General features: G+C 33.9%; 1 protein-coding gene across 4 annotated transcripts in view; it reads left to right on the plus strand.

The window, feature by feature from the left end:
• The window catches only part of KPNA1 (karyopherin subunit alpha 1), a 93841-nt gene that overhangs the window by 39993 nt on the left and 39125 nt on the right, over nucleotides 1-14723 (plus strand). For all 4 annotated transcript variants that reach the window (XM_072613811.1, XM_072613808.1, XM_072613810.1 and 1 more), the window contains 2 exons: nucleotides 2417-2550; nucleotides 12753-12860. In XM_072613811.1, coding sequence (XP_072469912.1) covers nucleotides 2422-2550; nucleotides 12753-12860 — 237 coding nt within the window. In that variant the 5' untranslated portion in view covers nucleotides 2417-2421. The remainder of the gene's footprint in view (nucleotides 1-2416; nucleotides 2551-12752; nucleotides 12861-14723) is intronic.

Here is a 14723-nt window from a genome sequence, read left to right on the forward strand (position 1 = left end):
ACTTAATAACCTGTTGATAATCAGTTCTAGTATTGTGAGTATGCAGATAATTAGCTTAAGTACATTAAACAAATATTTTAATATCAGATAACCAAAGTTGAATTAAATCTTAAAGTTGGAAGTAACCACAGTAAATAAACTACATTTATTGGAAAGGGTTTAAAGAAAACTTTAAGGGATTCCGAAAAAGGGAATAGGGAACTTGAGAAAATGTCATGCAACTCAACTTCTGCCAAGCTGTGTTCAGTAGAGACTCAACTTATTTGCCATAGGCTCTTAAAACTTCCTTTCAAATTCCCATAGTTTACATTTTAACCATCATTTTCTTTTCTTTTTTGATTTATGGACTAAAACATTTATGTGACAGCATAATAAGAAAAAAGATGATTGTACATGGAACTGCAGCTCTCTTATGTACACCTTGCTATTCCTTTCAAATATATAATAAAGTTATCATGTAAATTTTTTTTCCTTTTTTTCTTCCCTGCCTCCCCCCCAGAGATGGCCAACCATCAGTTTCTCATAATTAGAATCAGTTCCAGAATAGCACTTTCCTTATATGACTTCTTTTGTGGGTTGAGAGAATAGAATGATTATAGATGGTCATAGGTATAGAGGTAAAAGTTATCTCAGAGACCATCTAGTCAGACTCCTCATTTACAGTTTAGGGAACTGTATCTCACAGATGCATTAAATAACTTGGCCAAAGTTATATGGTAAGAGTCCTTAAGACAAGTCAAAAATTTATTGTCTGCTCTACTTTTGAAAGAGAAAAAGATCTAGCCAATGTCAATAGTACTCTATCACCATATTTTGTGCATATGGCTGTGTTCATTTTTTTCCTTTTGATTGTGAGTTCTAGTATATTCCAATTACCATATCTCTTCTATTTTCTACCACATTTCTGCCCTATTTTGTGAATCTCTCATAAATATATTATTTTAATACTTCATACAACTCCTACTACCTTGTAAATAATACCATTTGACCTATAATTCTGATTTTTGAACTTCTATTACTGTTGATACTGATCTAGACTTGGTACTTCAGAGTGCTCAGACCCTAAATGCTGCCCACATCAGGAAATCTCAATAATCTGACATCTTAAATTGATTTATTTTGAATGTATGACTCCTTCATAGTTATTATTCACAATTTTCATCAGACTTATGTTTATTCATTGAAGTCATGAGGAAAGCTCTGTCTTTTTATTTCCTGTCAGATTCTTCCCAGATATACACTTCACTAATTTGGTTGGCCTATTAGAATATAATTTGTATCTGAATACAGTAATTCTGGAGAACAAACACTGATTCACTAGAAAATAAATCTTGGAAAATTAACTAAGTTCTGATGATTAGGCTTTTTTTCCTTTAAATTCTAGAGGGTGTAACCATGAAAAGCTCAATGCATTCATAACTATTATCAGAGAACTGGTGTCTCTTTATCTTCTGTATTCTTCATAGTCTGTCCATAGCAAGGTAATTTTAGACAGTTTTCTTTAATGAATCAAAATTGTAGGTGTAGGATTTATGAAGGGTACATATCACAAACAGATAGGAAATTACAAGTGCAAAGATGGATATACAGAAGTGTACTTATTGTGTAATAAATGGCTTAGAGATGCAGCCTGTACCCTGTGCAGGTCATTTATTTTTTCTTCTTGCCTTCCCAAGAAGTCTTTTTTTTTTCCTAGTTCTATACTGCAACTATTACACTAGGTCCCCTAGTTGAAGGAGGGATTTCTTTGGGCCCCCAATTCTTGTCAGTTCAGGTTGTTTTTATTTGGGTTCCCTTCATTTTTGTTTCATGTTCCTTCTATTCATCTAACTTTTCGTGTTGTCTGCCTCATTCCCAAGATTCTAGTTTCTTTTTTGTTTTGTTTTTTTTTAACCTTTTCTTTGGCCTAGGACCTAAATAAAACTAAAAGCTTTTTCTTAGTGATATCACTTATTAATCTGTTGATAATCAGTTCTAGTATTGAAAGTGTATATGCTGATATTAGCTGAAGTATACTAAATAAATGTATTTTTATATAAGATAATCAATGATGAATAAAAGTTGGAGGTTATCTGCTTCTGTTTTTACTAGAAAGGGTTTAAGAAAACTGCTTTAAGGGATTCAGTAAAAGAGAGTAAGAGTAGGACATCTGAGGAAATGCAGTACAATTACTTCTGCCAAGCTATATTCATTTTAGAAAATTCAGAATCTCTTGAAATTGGTTTCCAAGAAAACTTGGAAACTTGGTTTGCCTATCCTTTTGTTGGAAACAACCTTTAAAAATAAAATAAATCATAGTTTTAGACCCAGTTTTTGACTCGAAAGTATCATAGTAGAATATAAAAGATAGATTACAAAACAGTCTTTCCCTGGGAAACCTCTCTGCTAGACTCATTTTTTCAATATAACATTGCAGAAATCATGACCACCTCAGGAAAAGAGAACTTCCGCCTAAAGAGTTACAAGAACAAGTCCCTGAATCCTGATGAGATGCGCCGGAGGAGGGAAGAAGAAGGACTTCAGTTACGCAAACAAAAAAGAGAAGAGCAGGTAAATATTTTATCTTTATTAATTTGTTATAGTTTGTTTAATATTTCAGAATAAACCTGAAAACAGTCAATTTGTAGCTTTGTTCATGGTTTTAGACACTTGTTTTATGTACTGTCAAGCCAATCTATCTGTGGATGCAATTTCTATACTTGTGAGCTCCCTAAACCATCGAATTACAGGTCTGTCTGACTCCTTCCATGGCCCAAAGTGCCTGTTAGAACAATGCTTCTCAATGTTTTCTCTCTTAAAAACTCTAGAAGAGTCTTTCTACTTGTTCCAAGTTTCTTCTTAGAACAGCTGATGTATACTTTTGGAGAGAATTCTAAGGTTCATTGCCCAAAGAGAAGGTATGAAGACTGAACGAGACAGATTGATGTGACATTGTGCCAGTGATGGGCAGACCTGGAAGGGTTCCAAGAGGGATAATGGCATCTGCGGAATGAGAATACTAGTCATTATTTACTTATGACTATAATGGCATAACATACTTTTAAATATATACATATATATATGTATTTTGTTTTACTAAATATTTCCAAATTGCATGTAAAAAAATTTAGCTATCAATTTTTTAAAATTATGAGTTCCAAATTCCCTCCTCCTCTTCCTGAAAAGGCAAGGAATTTGATATTGATTATACATGTGAAATCATGCAAAACATATCCATGTTAGCCATGTTGCAAAAGAAAGCATACAAAAAATAAAACAAGAAAAATAATTTTTAAAAAGTATTTTGCAACCTTCATTCAGAGTTCAGTTCTTTCTCTAAAAGTGGATAGCACTTTTCATCATGGGTCTTTTGGAATTGTCTTGGATCACTGTCTTGATCAGAGTAGTGAAGTCTTTCACAGTTGGCCATCTTTACAATATTGCTGTTACTGTGTACAATATAACCAGCTTTTTTTAAATCTGTAAGTGTCAACCATACTTACTAGATTCTTTGTAGAGAAGAAACTTTCTTTCAAATTTATGTCTGTTAATATTGTATTGCAACATTTTAAGCAAATAGGAGGAAAGATTGAGTACTGTATACCAAAGAATAACTTTATGATCAAATACTTAGTTGCCCAGTTGCTTTTCCTCTATTCATCCAGCTTTTTGCACAGTGATGGGTAATAATAAGTATGTATGCCTACACTGACTTTCTGGGAAGCAGAGCACTTTTCTATCAGTTGTGACTTTTATAAGACAATCACCTTTCTCTTCACCAGTTGTTTGTTTTTTTACCACCTACATCTTCATATAAATCACCTACAGATTATTACATATAAATGTGACTTGATGTGTACACATCAGGCATAGAGTCTTATCAGTTGTTTTGACATCTAGTCCTCAGTGCATTAATCCTTTTATAGAAGTTCACTATACATTTCACTATACATTTTTGGTGTCAGGCAAATTTAGGACTAATTTCAAGTGCATGGCACACAAGTCTAGTATGGGTTAGAATGATTTTTTTAAAAAGCAAAGCACAGCATTGGAAGGTATGGACAGGTGCAGTCAGGAATAGAGTTGCATGTGGTTTCTGTTGCCTCCCTCCTGTTCTAGTGGCAGCTTATTGGGTGGTGGCACAGATAAATAGTGGATATGCTTATTGTTTGAAGACCCAGAGACACTGGGGACCTGGGGTTTATATAGAAAAGACTTTTCATACAAAAGTCTTGCTAGGATGGCCATCATGTTATCAGTAGAATGATGGGGCTAGGCAGCATGAACCAGTAGTGAAGAGAGGGAGCATTTGTAATACAGAAGACCTACTTAGGATGAAGAAGGTGGAATTATAACATTGCCACGTCCATAAGATTGCTAGAGAGTTTCAGCAGTCAGCTTTAAGCAAAACTGGGTGCAATTTGAACCTCAAGTCAACTTGAGTCAAGTATATCAGAGTTTGTATAATAGGAGACAGTCCTAGGAAAATGGAGCCTTAGATTTCTCTGGCTATTCACTTGATCACTGCTAGTTTCATGCAGTGCTATTGACCACACTACATTATAGAATGCTGTATCATTGGGGATGCATTTTTGATGCTATAATGCCTTGAGAGTCAACATTTATTAGAAATCATTAGGATGTATAATGAAGTAGCATGCTTTAAACTAGAAAGCTGCCTAAACAATTGGGTTTTTTTTGAATGGTTAACACCAGTGATTTGTAAGGTGTGACTTGACTGTTAAAACTACTAATAGTATGGTGTACCCTTTCTTATTGATGCTAGAATTCTACTTGAAATTTAGTTATTTTGTTTGTGTTATCTTTACAGACACAGCTTATTAAATTGTCTAGGCTATCAAATATATCTGCAATAGAGTAGCATACTGTATTTGTTTTACAGTCTCATAACAAAGTGGTGAACATCATGGCACAATACATGTTTATTTTAGGACTTATCTTAATTCCATGGTCCTTCCATTCACTTCATCATCTGTCTGAAACTATCATTGTCTTCTGTCAACTCAACCATTATTTGTGTGTGTGTGTTGTGTGTGTGAGTGTGTGTGTGTGTGTGTATGCGTATGTGTTGAGGGTATTATGAGAGAAGATGTTTCCAAATTAGTAGAGGTTGTTTCAGTGATCACTGAAAAATGACACTGAAAAGGAAGAATTCTGAGACCAAAGTAAAATTTTAGCAAATGATTCTAACTATTGTGCGTTGTTTTATTATCCAAAGCATGCAGTATTAGTAATACTGAAGAAGGAGTAATCACTACCAGTGCTTTTTGCCCTCAAAGTATTGAAGATTGAACATGGTCTCTTTATAAACTAACCATGCTTATGTCAGTGTTTGAAGATAACGTAACATTGATGAAAAGTACATAATAAATTATAATACAAAAATATAGGTTTGTTTAATTCATAGCAGTTCTCTCTTTCCTATATGTCTTCTGCAGTGAGCAAATGCTTGTGGATACCTCTATAGTTTCCCATTCCTATCAACTGTTTTGATCATTTCAACTTTTGACATAAGTCCTAGTCTAGCATTTTATTGTGGAATAGAAGTAACCTTGGATTCTAGAAAGCTTTGCCAGTGAAACACAAACTATAGTGAGTTGTACTGAGCTGAAACTGCTTTGAGGACAGTCCTAGTAATAGCCTGAGTCTGCTTGTTCAAGAACCAAATATGGAGAATCACCACTAGGTGATGATTTATTATTTCCTGGGTTGTCGTGGCTTAGGAAAAATACAAAGTAGCCTTCAATTCTTAGTGTCTTCTTCCCCTCTGAATGTCTGTAGTTGCAAGGGCAGAAAATACTCAGAATCATAATTTTTAAACAATCTATAGATATTATTTAATTATTGGTATTCTAAATATGAGATCTTTATTTGATCTTATATGAGACTTCTAAGTGGTATATAATGGATGAGTTGCTGGGTTTAAAATCAGGAACAACTAAATTTGAATCCAGCTTCAGACTCTTAGTAGTTTTATGACTCTGGACAAGTCACTTAACCATTTTTAGCCACAGATTTTTCATTTGTAAAATGAAGATATTATTGTGAAGATTAAATTTATATATGTGTATATATACATACATACACACAAAATATATACATATGTAATATATATATATTATGTTTATTAGACGTAAAATCTATATACAGAAATATATACACACCCATAAACTGTGGTGTTGAGGGTAGTAAGAGAGAAGATGTGTGTATACATATATACATGCAGATATGTAGATTTCTTTCTATCTTCTGTCTCAGGCACTTAATAGTTTTATGACTCTGGGCAAGTCACTTAACTCTTCTCAGCACCCACTTCATAATATTCTTGTAAAGATTGTGTGATATTTCTGTGTATATGTATGCATTCAGATTTTATTTACATGAGTAACATATAAATATGTACAGATATATTATAAACTACTTTTATTTATATATAAATACTATATTAGGATGTAAATGTGTATATAAATTTTTATTTACATATAATTTATGTGTAACTATGTAAATAAAATATGTATATGTACAGATACACACATAAAGATCTCATTTGATCTTCACAATAATTCTATGATGGGGATGTTGAGGAAAAATTTGTGACTGAGAAAGGTTAAGTGACTTGCCTAGGGTAATAAAACAACTATCTGAGATCAGATTTGAATTTTAGTATTTAGTATTATACACACACACACACACACACATCTTTAAAAACCTTGGAGTGTTTTATAAGTGTTAATTATTACATGAACATGTGAGTTCCTGGAGGAACTGAACATACCAGTATTGACATTGCTGAGAATCATAAAATTTCAGAGTTAGGTAGGACCTCAGTGGCCAACTAGTCCATATCATTCTTGAAAAAGAATTCCCTTTACAACAACATACCTGACAAAGGAATCCAGCATTTGCTTTTGTATACTTTTATTGCATAGGAATTCACTACTTCTGATTTAACCAATTCTATTTTTGGATAGCTCTAATTTTTGATAGAAATGAAATGAGGAGGAGCAAAGAAGTTCTAGTTAAACAGAAGGATTCCTCATAGGTTACCCTTGGAGATGGAAAAACAGGAGTTGTTTTAGATCAGTCAAACAGCATTAACTAAAAGATATCATTGTATGGCATACTTGGTCCACCATGAAGGTAATGACAGTTTAAACAATGAAATCTGTTGCCAGAGTTGAAGAAGTAGAGAAATTGTGAAGATCCTCTAAACTAAGTCATCGTATATCTTAATAATCGTGCCTTTACTGTAAAAGTTGAAGTAGAGGAATGTGGTGAAAAATGTTTGAAAGTATGGTTTATAAAGAAAAAAGTGGCCTTGTACCTATATATCATGAATACTTTTTCCAGAAGAGAATTCATGGGATTATTTATAGAAGAGTTCTTAGAGATCATCTAAGCCATCCCACTTGCTTCCAGATGAGGAAACTGAAGCTCTAAGAGTTTGTCACATAGCTATTAAGTATCAGTGTGGGATTTGAACCTAGATCCTTTTGAATTTTAGAATCAGTGATTTGTTTCCACTATGCCACGTTGCCTCTTGAACCATCAAAACAAAGACTATATATCACTACCTTACCCAGGCTGGAGTACAGTGGCTATTCACAGTCATAATCCCACTACTGATTGACTCAAGAGGATGGACCTATTTCATTCCTACATAGGCTAATTTATCCTTCCTTAGGCAACCTAATAATCTCCTATTCCTGGGGCCTTACCATATTGATGCCAAATTTAGTGTTGTCATCTAATCAGCATAGCTTTCTGGAGCTCAGAACCCCTCCAACCTCTAGCTTCCTAAGTAGCTAGGGCTGTGTATGTAATGTAAATACCACAAGGCAGGTTGGAAAGTACTGTATATTCAGTCAGTCAGGCATTTATTATGTATCTGCCATGTGCCAGACACTGTGATAAGCCCCAGCGATATATAGAAAGGCAAAAATACCTCCCCCCAGGGAGCTCAGATTCTAATGGGGGAGTTATACAGACAAACTATGTACATATAAGATATGTACAGGCTAAATTGGGAAGGCACCAGTGTAGAGTGGTAATGGAGTGGGAAGGGCCTCTTGCACAAGTTGGGATTTAAAGTGAATCTTGAAGGAAGCCAAAAAGTGGACATGAGATGGGAAACATTCCAAACATAGGACACAGCCAGTGTCAAGGAAGGGAGATGGGAGTGTTGTTTGTGAGGAACAGCAAGGCTAGTGTTCCTGAATCATAGACTATGTGAAGGGGAGTAAAGAATAAGAAGACTTTAAAGAAAAGAAGGGACCAAGTTCTGAAGGGCTTTAAGAGTGAGGTATGTTTTTATGTTTGATCCTGAAGGTAGCAGGAAGCCTCTGGAGTTTATGGGAGAGGGGGTAACATGGGAAGAACTGTGCTTTAGAAAGCTTACTTTGGCACCTGAATGGAGGATGTAGGGAGAGGCTTCAGGCAGGGAGACCAACCAGAAATCTGTTGCAGGTTTGAAGTGATAAGTGCCCGCACCAGAGTGGTGATGGTGTGAATAGAGAAAAGTGAATGTATGTGAGCGGTATTATGAAGGTAGAAATAACGAAACTTGGCAACAGATGAATATGTGGAGTAAGTATGAGAAGAGACACTGAAGGTGTCTGGTAAGATGGTGTACTAGTAGGATAGTAGTACTCCTTCAACGTAATAGGAAATGTAGAAGATGGGAAAGTTTCATTGGGAAAGATACCAAGTTCTGTTTTGGATGTATTGTTCGATGCCTTGTAGGATATCCATTTAGAGATGTCAAGTAAGCAATTTGGTGATATAATCATAGAGGCCAAGAGAGAGGTTCTGAGGTGTGTGTGTGTGTGTGTGTGTGTGTGTGTGTGTGTGCACGCGCGCACGCATGTGCGTAGGAAGGAGAACCAGGAGAGAATAGTGTCATGAAAACCTAGAGTGAAGAGAGTATCCAGAAGAGTGATCAGCAGTGCCTAAGACTGCAGATAGGTTATGGAGGATGAGTTTTAAGGAAAAGGCAATTAGATTTGACAATTAAGAGATCATTTGTAAGTGGAAATATCAAGTTCAGTTGAGTGATGTATTCAGAAGCCATAATGAAATGGAGGACCTAGTTGTAAGATGGACTTCTTAAGTACTTTAGCCAAGAAAAGGAAGAGTCATAGGATGATAACTAGCAGGGATGGATGGATCAAGTGAGGGCTTTTTGAAAGTGATGGAGACAGTCATGATTGTAGGCATTAGGGAAGCAGCCAGTAAAGAGGGAGAGATTAAAGGTTGATAAGAAAGTGGGAATGATGAGGGATAGAAGACAAACTGCTGGAGAAGATAGGATGGAATGGAATGATTACAGGAAGAGGAATTTTCCTTATTAAGGAAAAGCATTGTTTTAATGTATTAATAAATGTAGTACATGTCGTTTAGAACTAATAGCATACACCCATTATTTTAAAATTATTTTCTTTATGCTTTTTGAAGTTATGAATATTAGCTATCTCTTAAATTTTCTTCTTCATCTCTATCTACTATGTTCCAACACCATTGCTAGAATTATCTTTTCCAGGAAGAACTTTTAATGTTTTATAGTTGACATTTTTTAAATGTTAAGGTTGTCTTTTTACACCTACACTTTTAGCAGTTTGAAACAATTGCCATCTTGCTGTCATAAATGAGCCACAAGACCAAAAATCAGTGCTTTTATCATAACTTGTGGTAATTAAATATCACAAAGGTCATGCTGCTGCTTGTCTGATACAGTCAAGAAAGTGCCAGTGTTTTAAGGGGCAACTTGCTGATAAACATTGTTACTGATGATACAAGTCATGCTATACACGTAATGGAAGGTTGTGTATTATTTAATTTTTCATTACCTTGCACACGATAACATGTTAAGCCAAATAGTTTTAAAAATAAATAGTCGTCACCAAAAATATTCACCTGTATGGTATATCACTTCATTGAAAAAATTTCATCTACCAGGACAGTAGCCTTTCTGTCTCCTATGGAATACCTATTCTTTGTTTAGATGCTGAAATCTTAGTTCTGAAGTACCAATTTTGGGGAGATATATTTTTTTATTTTCTCAACTTCATTACCAAATAAAAAATGGACAAGGAAAAAATTGTTGCATCTTTTAAAAAGAACATTAGAGAAAAACTAAAAGAGCAAAATCAAAACAACTCTGATGTTCTACCTCTCACTCATCAGATTAGCCAAAAAAAGAAAATGACATGTTAGAGGAACTATAGGAAAAAAGACAAATTAATCCTGTGTTAATGGAGCTCTGAATTGGCATAGCCATTCTGGAAAGCAATTTGGAATTATGACCAAAAAGTTAATTATGCATATTCTTTATCCTAGACCCTACCATACCCCAAAGACACCAACAAAAGATAAAAAAGACCTATATATTCATTCAAAAACATTTGTGACAGCTACTTTCAGAGTAGCAAAAAACTGGAAGCTTAAGGGAGTGCCCATCTATTGGGGAATGGTTGAACAAATTATGGGATATGAATATAATGGAATATTATTGTACTATGAGAAACAATTGAATGGGCTGTTTCAGAGAAACCTTGAGAATATCTATATGAAATGATGCAGAGTGAAGTGAGCAAAAGAACATTTTATGCAGTTAACAACAATATGAAGAAAAATAACTTTGCAAGACTTGAGAGACCTTAGTAATGCAATAACAAACTACAATTCCAGAGGACTCATGATGAAGTTATTTACCTCTTGACAGAGATGATAGATTCAGCATGCAGAATAAGGCATGCATTTTTGATCATTACCATTGCAGGAATATATTTTTCTTAACTAAGCATATTTCTTACCAAAAAATTAGCCAGCATATCAACTGAACCTTGACAGTGTGTTCTTTTTCCTTTTTTTTGAACATTTTTAAAGTTTTAATTTTCAGTTCCAAATTCTCTCCTTCCCTCTCTGCCCTCTCTCACTCCATGAGAAAAAAAAATACAATACCCATTTTATTTATTTCATATATTACACACACATACATGTATATATTATATATATAAAGTCATATAGAATTTATTTCCACATCAGCCATGTCGTGGTGGGGAGGGACACAAGAAAAATAAAGAAGAAAAAACGTGCTTCTCTCTGTACTCTTTGTGTTCTTTTCCACATCTACAATTTCCTGCTTTTCCATTGAAGGTAGAGAAGTGCATTTTCTTCTTTGGAGACAAGCTTGGTGTAATTATAATTAGGTTTTTCAGTTTAATTTTTATTTCATTTATTTATTAATTTATTTACATTTACACTGTAATCATTATGCCTATGTTTTCCTAGTTCTGTTTGCTTCAGTTTGCATCATTTCATAGGGTTTTTTATGCTCCTGTATTTTTAATATCCACCATTTTCTTTAGTACAATAATAATTTCCTTTAGTACAGTTATAATATTCTCTTACATTCACATACCACAGTTGTTAAATCATTCCCCAGTCACTGGGCATAAACTTTTGTTTCCCAACTCTTTACTGCTACAAATTGTGATGCTTATTTTGGTGTGTATGCATCCCTCACCTTTTTTGTCATTTATCTCCTTGGGGCGGATGTTTAGCAATGGAATCCTTAGACCAAAAGAATATGGTTATTTTGGTAACTTTTTAAAGCATGATTCCCAAATTACTTTCCAGAATGGTTAGACAAATTCAGAGCTCCTAATTCAGAGTGCTTGTCTTTTTATATCTCTAACATAGACTAAATATTTCCATAATTTGTAATTTTTACATTTTGTGATTGGCTCTGTCCTATGTTTGACTAAGAATTCACACTGCAATTCTAGGTTACAAAAGGTACCTGATCTAGTACCTTTTAGTTCCCTTCTAATTTTTTTGTGGTATTTTTTTATGGTATTTATGTTGGTTACATAACTGTTTTGAGCATATATTACTATATAGTGTGAGATGTTAGTCTAAACCTAATTTCTGCCAAGCAGCTTTCCATTTCCAGTTTCCTCAACAACTCATGTCAAATAAGGAGTTCCTTTGGAATACCATTTTTTTAAAAAGCTGATCTTATTTTTAATAGTTTATTTTTACATTTCCTTCATTTCCAAACATATCCCTTTCCATCCCTACTCAGACAGCCATTCCTAGTAACAGAAATTAAAATCTAAAGAGAAAAAAACCAGTTTAGGAATACCAATCAATATTTACAATATACCCAGTATTGCATAATTATAAATAAGTCCCTTGCCTTTTTGTTGAAGAGAATAAGGTAAATTTTCTCCCTTATTTCCCTCAATTTTTTTTCCTTCCTTCCTTCTGTTTTTCTTCTATTCTTTTTCCTTCCTTCTGTCTTTCCCTCTTCCTTCCCTCCGTTATTTCTCTTCTTCCTTTCTCTTTACATTGTTATACTCATTATGTATATTATTTCCCTAGCTTCCTTTCATTCAATATCTTCCCATGCTTCTCAGAAATCTTCAGTTTTTGTTTTATAGTATGATTATTTTCTCTTACATTCTTATGTCATAATTTGTTTAAACATTCTCCAGGCATTGAGTGTTTACTTTGTTTCCAGTTCTTTGTTATCACAGAAGGTGCTGCTATGGACATCTTGGTGTGTGTGAGAGCTTTCTATCTGCCTTTAACCTGTATACCTGGTCTGTAGTGGATGCTTGATAAATGCTTGTTTAACTTCTTTGGGGCACATGTCTGTCTTTGGGATCTTTGGGTTAAAAGTTTATCAGCATTTTAGACACTTTTCTCAGCCCATGGAATGCTGTTCTTAAAAAACTTTTCTTTTTCAGTTGTTCAAACGAAGAAATGTTGCCACAGCAGAAGAAGAAGCAGAAGAAGAAGTAATGTCAGATGGAGGCTTCCATGAGGCTCAAATCAATAACATGGAGATGGCATCAGTAAGTGAGATGTGAAAGGCAAACATTTTTAATTCTAAAAAAGTTATGAGTGTTAGCTTTCTTTTTTAACTTAAGGAAATTTGCTATATAACTTAGAATAGTATTTTGTATATAGATTATGCATATAATATAATATATGTATATGTATATAATATGTATATGTATATAATGTATATCCCTGCTTCCCACCCCACCCCAAGGAAGCATATTCGATAGTGCCAGAGTTAGAGTCTAGAAGGCTTCAGTTTGAAGACTCTTTTGGCTATTTAATAGCTGTGTAACCCTGGGCAAGTCACTTAACCTCTCTCAGTTTCAGTTTCTCATGTCTAAATTGGAGTTAGAAATAGTTCTTACTTCAGGCTTGTGAAAATCAAATAGCACAAGATATATAATAAAGTGCTTTGGAAACCTTAAAATGCTGGCATTATTATTGATTTCATTTAACCAGAGGTAATTTTAACATAGAGATGAAGCAGATTAAATAGGTGGAATTATATAATATAATTATATTTTGGAAATTTTTTGTCTCATTTTAAGAAAAAAACCTACACACCCAAAAATTTGACTGTAATTTTCTCCAGATTTAATCATAGATTCTGATTCTTTATGTGAATAATTGAAATATGTTCCTGTGGTTAGGAAAAAATGACTCCAAAACATACTAAAGAACACTTAAGATAGAGTAATATATCATTCAAAATTAGTAAGTGAAAAATTGAGTAAGACTTACTGAAATTCTAAGAAAATAATTTGCAATGTAAAATTCAATGAATGTTTTAAATGTGTACATTTAGAGCTTCTTATAAGACCATGAAAAAATCTGGAACTCAGTTATATGGTCAACATTCTTATTCACACTTTTCTGCATGAGTAAATGAGAGATGAAGAAAGGGAGATATTTTGCATATAAGTATTATATGATTTGTTCTCCTGGGTCTTCAGTAGCTTTCTCAAGCCTTTTCTTTTTGAATTAGTATTTGGAACCAGATACCTGCAGAAATTCTTGTAATTTCCTGCTTGATCTCTTCAAAGCCTGAAAAGGACTTATGTGTCATCCTTTGTCATCAGAACGATAACTGAAAAAATCTTGTCAGTATAGATCATTTTAGAGATTATAATGCATTATGAAAATGTGTTGAAATGAGTGAAGGAAAGATGTAATAATAAATCATTATACTTATAGTCTTGTAAAAGATTTAGAACAGCAGGACTTTGTTAAGGTACTCTGATTCTGGATGATCAGTCTGGATAACTGAGATTGAACTATCTCTGCTTATTGGAGAAGGGCAATTCATTAGGTGCCCTAATTTCATGAAAATATTGCATATGAAGGTCAACGTACTTTACACTAAACATTTCTTTAGCAAGTAACCTTTTGATGTATTATTTAATGTACTTAGTGCAGTTTAATAGAAAAAGATGACATTATTAAAATGGTGAATTTTACAGCAGTTTATAAATGAAAAATGTATATTTTATTAGTAAACTGGAATTCTTTTTTGCAAATTAGCAGAAAGACCACTGGCTTAGGAGTTGGACTGCTTTCTAATCACCATTCTGTCACTAACAAATTGTGTAACTGTGGACAAGTCATTTTTCTGTGGGTCTTGCTTTCTTTGATGTTAAAATGAGAAGGTGGGATTGGATGATTTCTGGTGTCCCTTATATGATCCTTATAAGTTAATACCATTTCATATAAGCAGCACGGGATAGTAGTCAGTCTTAGAAACAGGAAGACATAGGTTCGAGTCCTACCTTTGATACATAATGTCTGTTTAATCTTGAGCAAGTTATTTAACCATTCAGTGCTCTAGGCATATCTCTGAGAGTATAAGTTATGGAGGAATTGACAACCTGTATTGG

The sequence above is a fragment of the Notamacropus eugenii genome, chromosome 5 (genome assembly GCF_028372415.1).
Source record: "Notamacropus eugenii isolate mMacEug1 chromosome 5, mMacEug1.pri_v2, whole genome shotgun sequence".
Classification (NCBI taxonomy): domain Eukaryota; kingdom Metazoa; phylum Chordata; class Mammalia; order Diprotodontia; family Macropodidae; genus Notamacropus; species Notamacropus eugenii.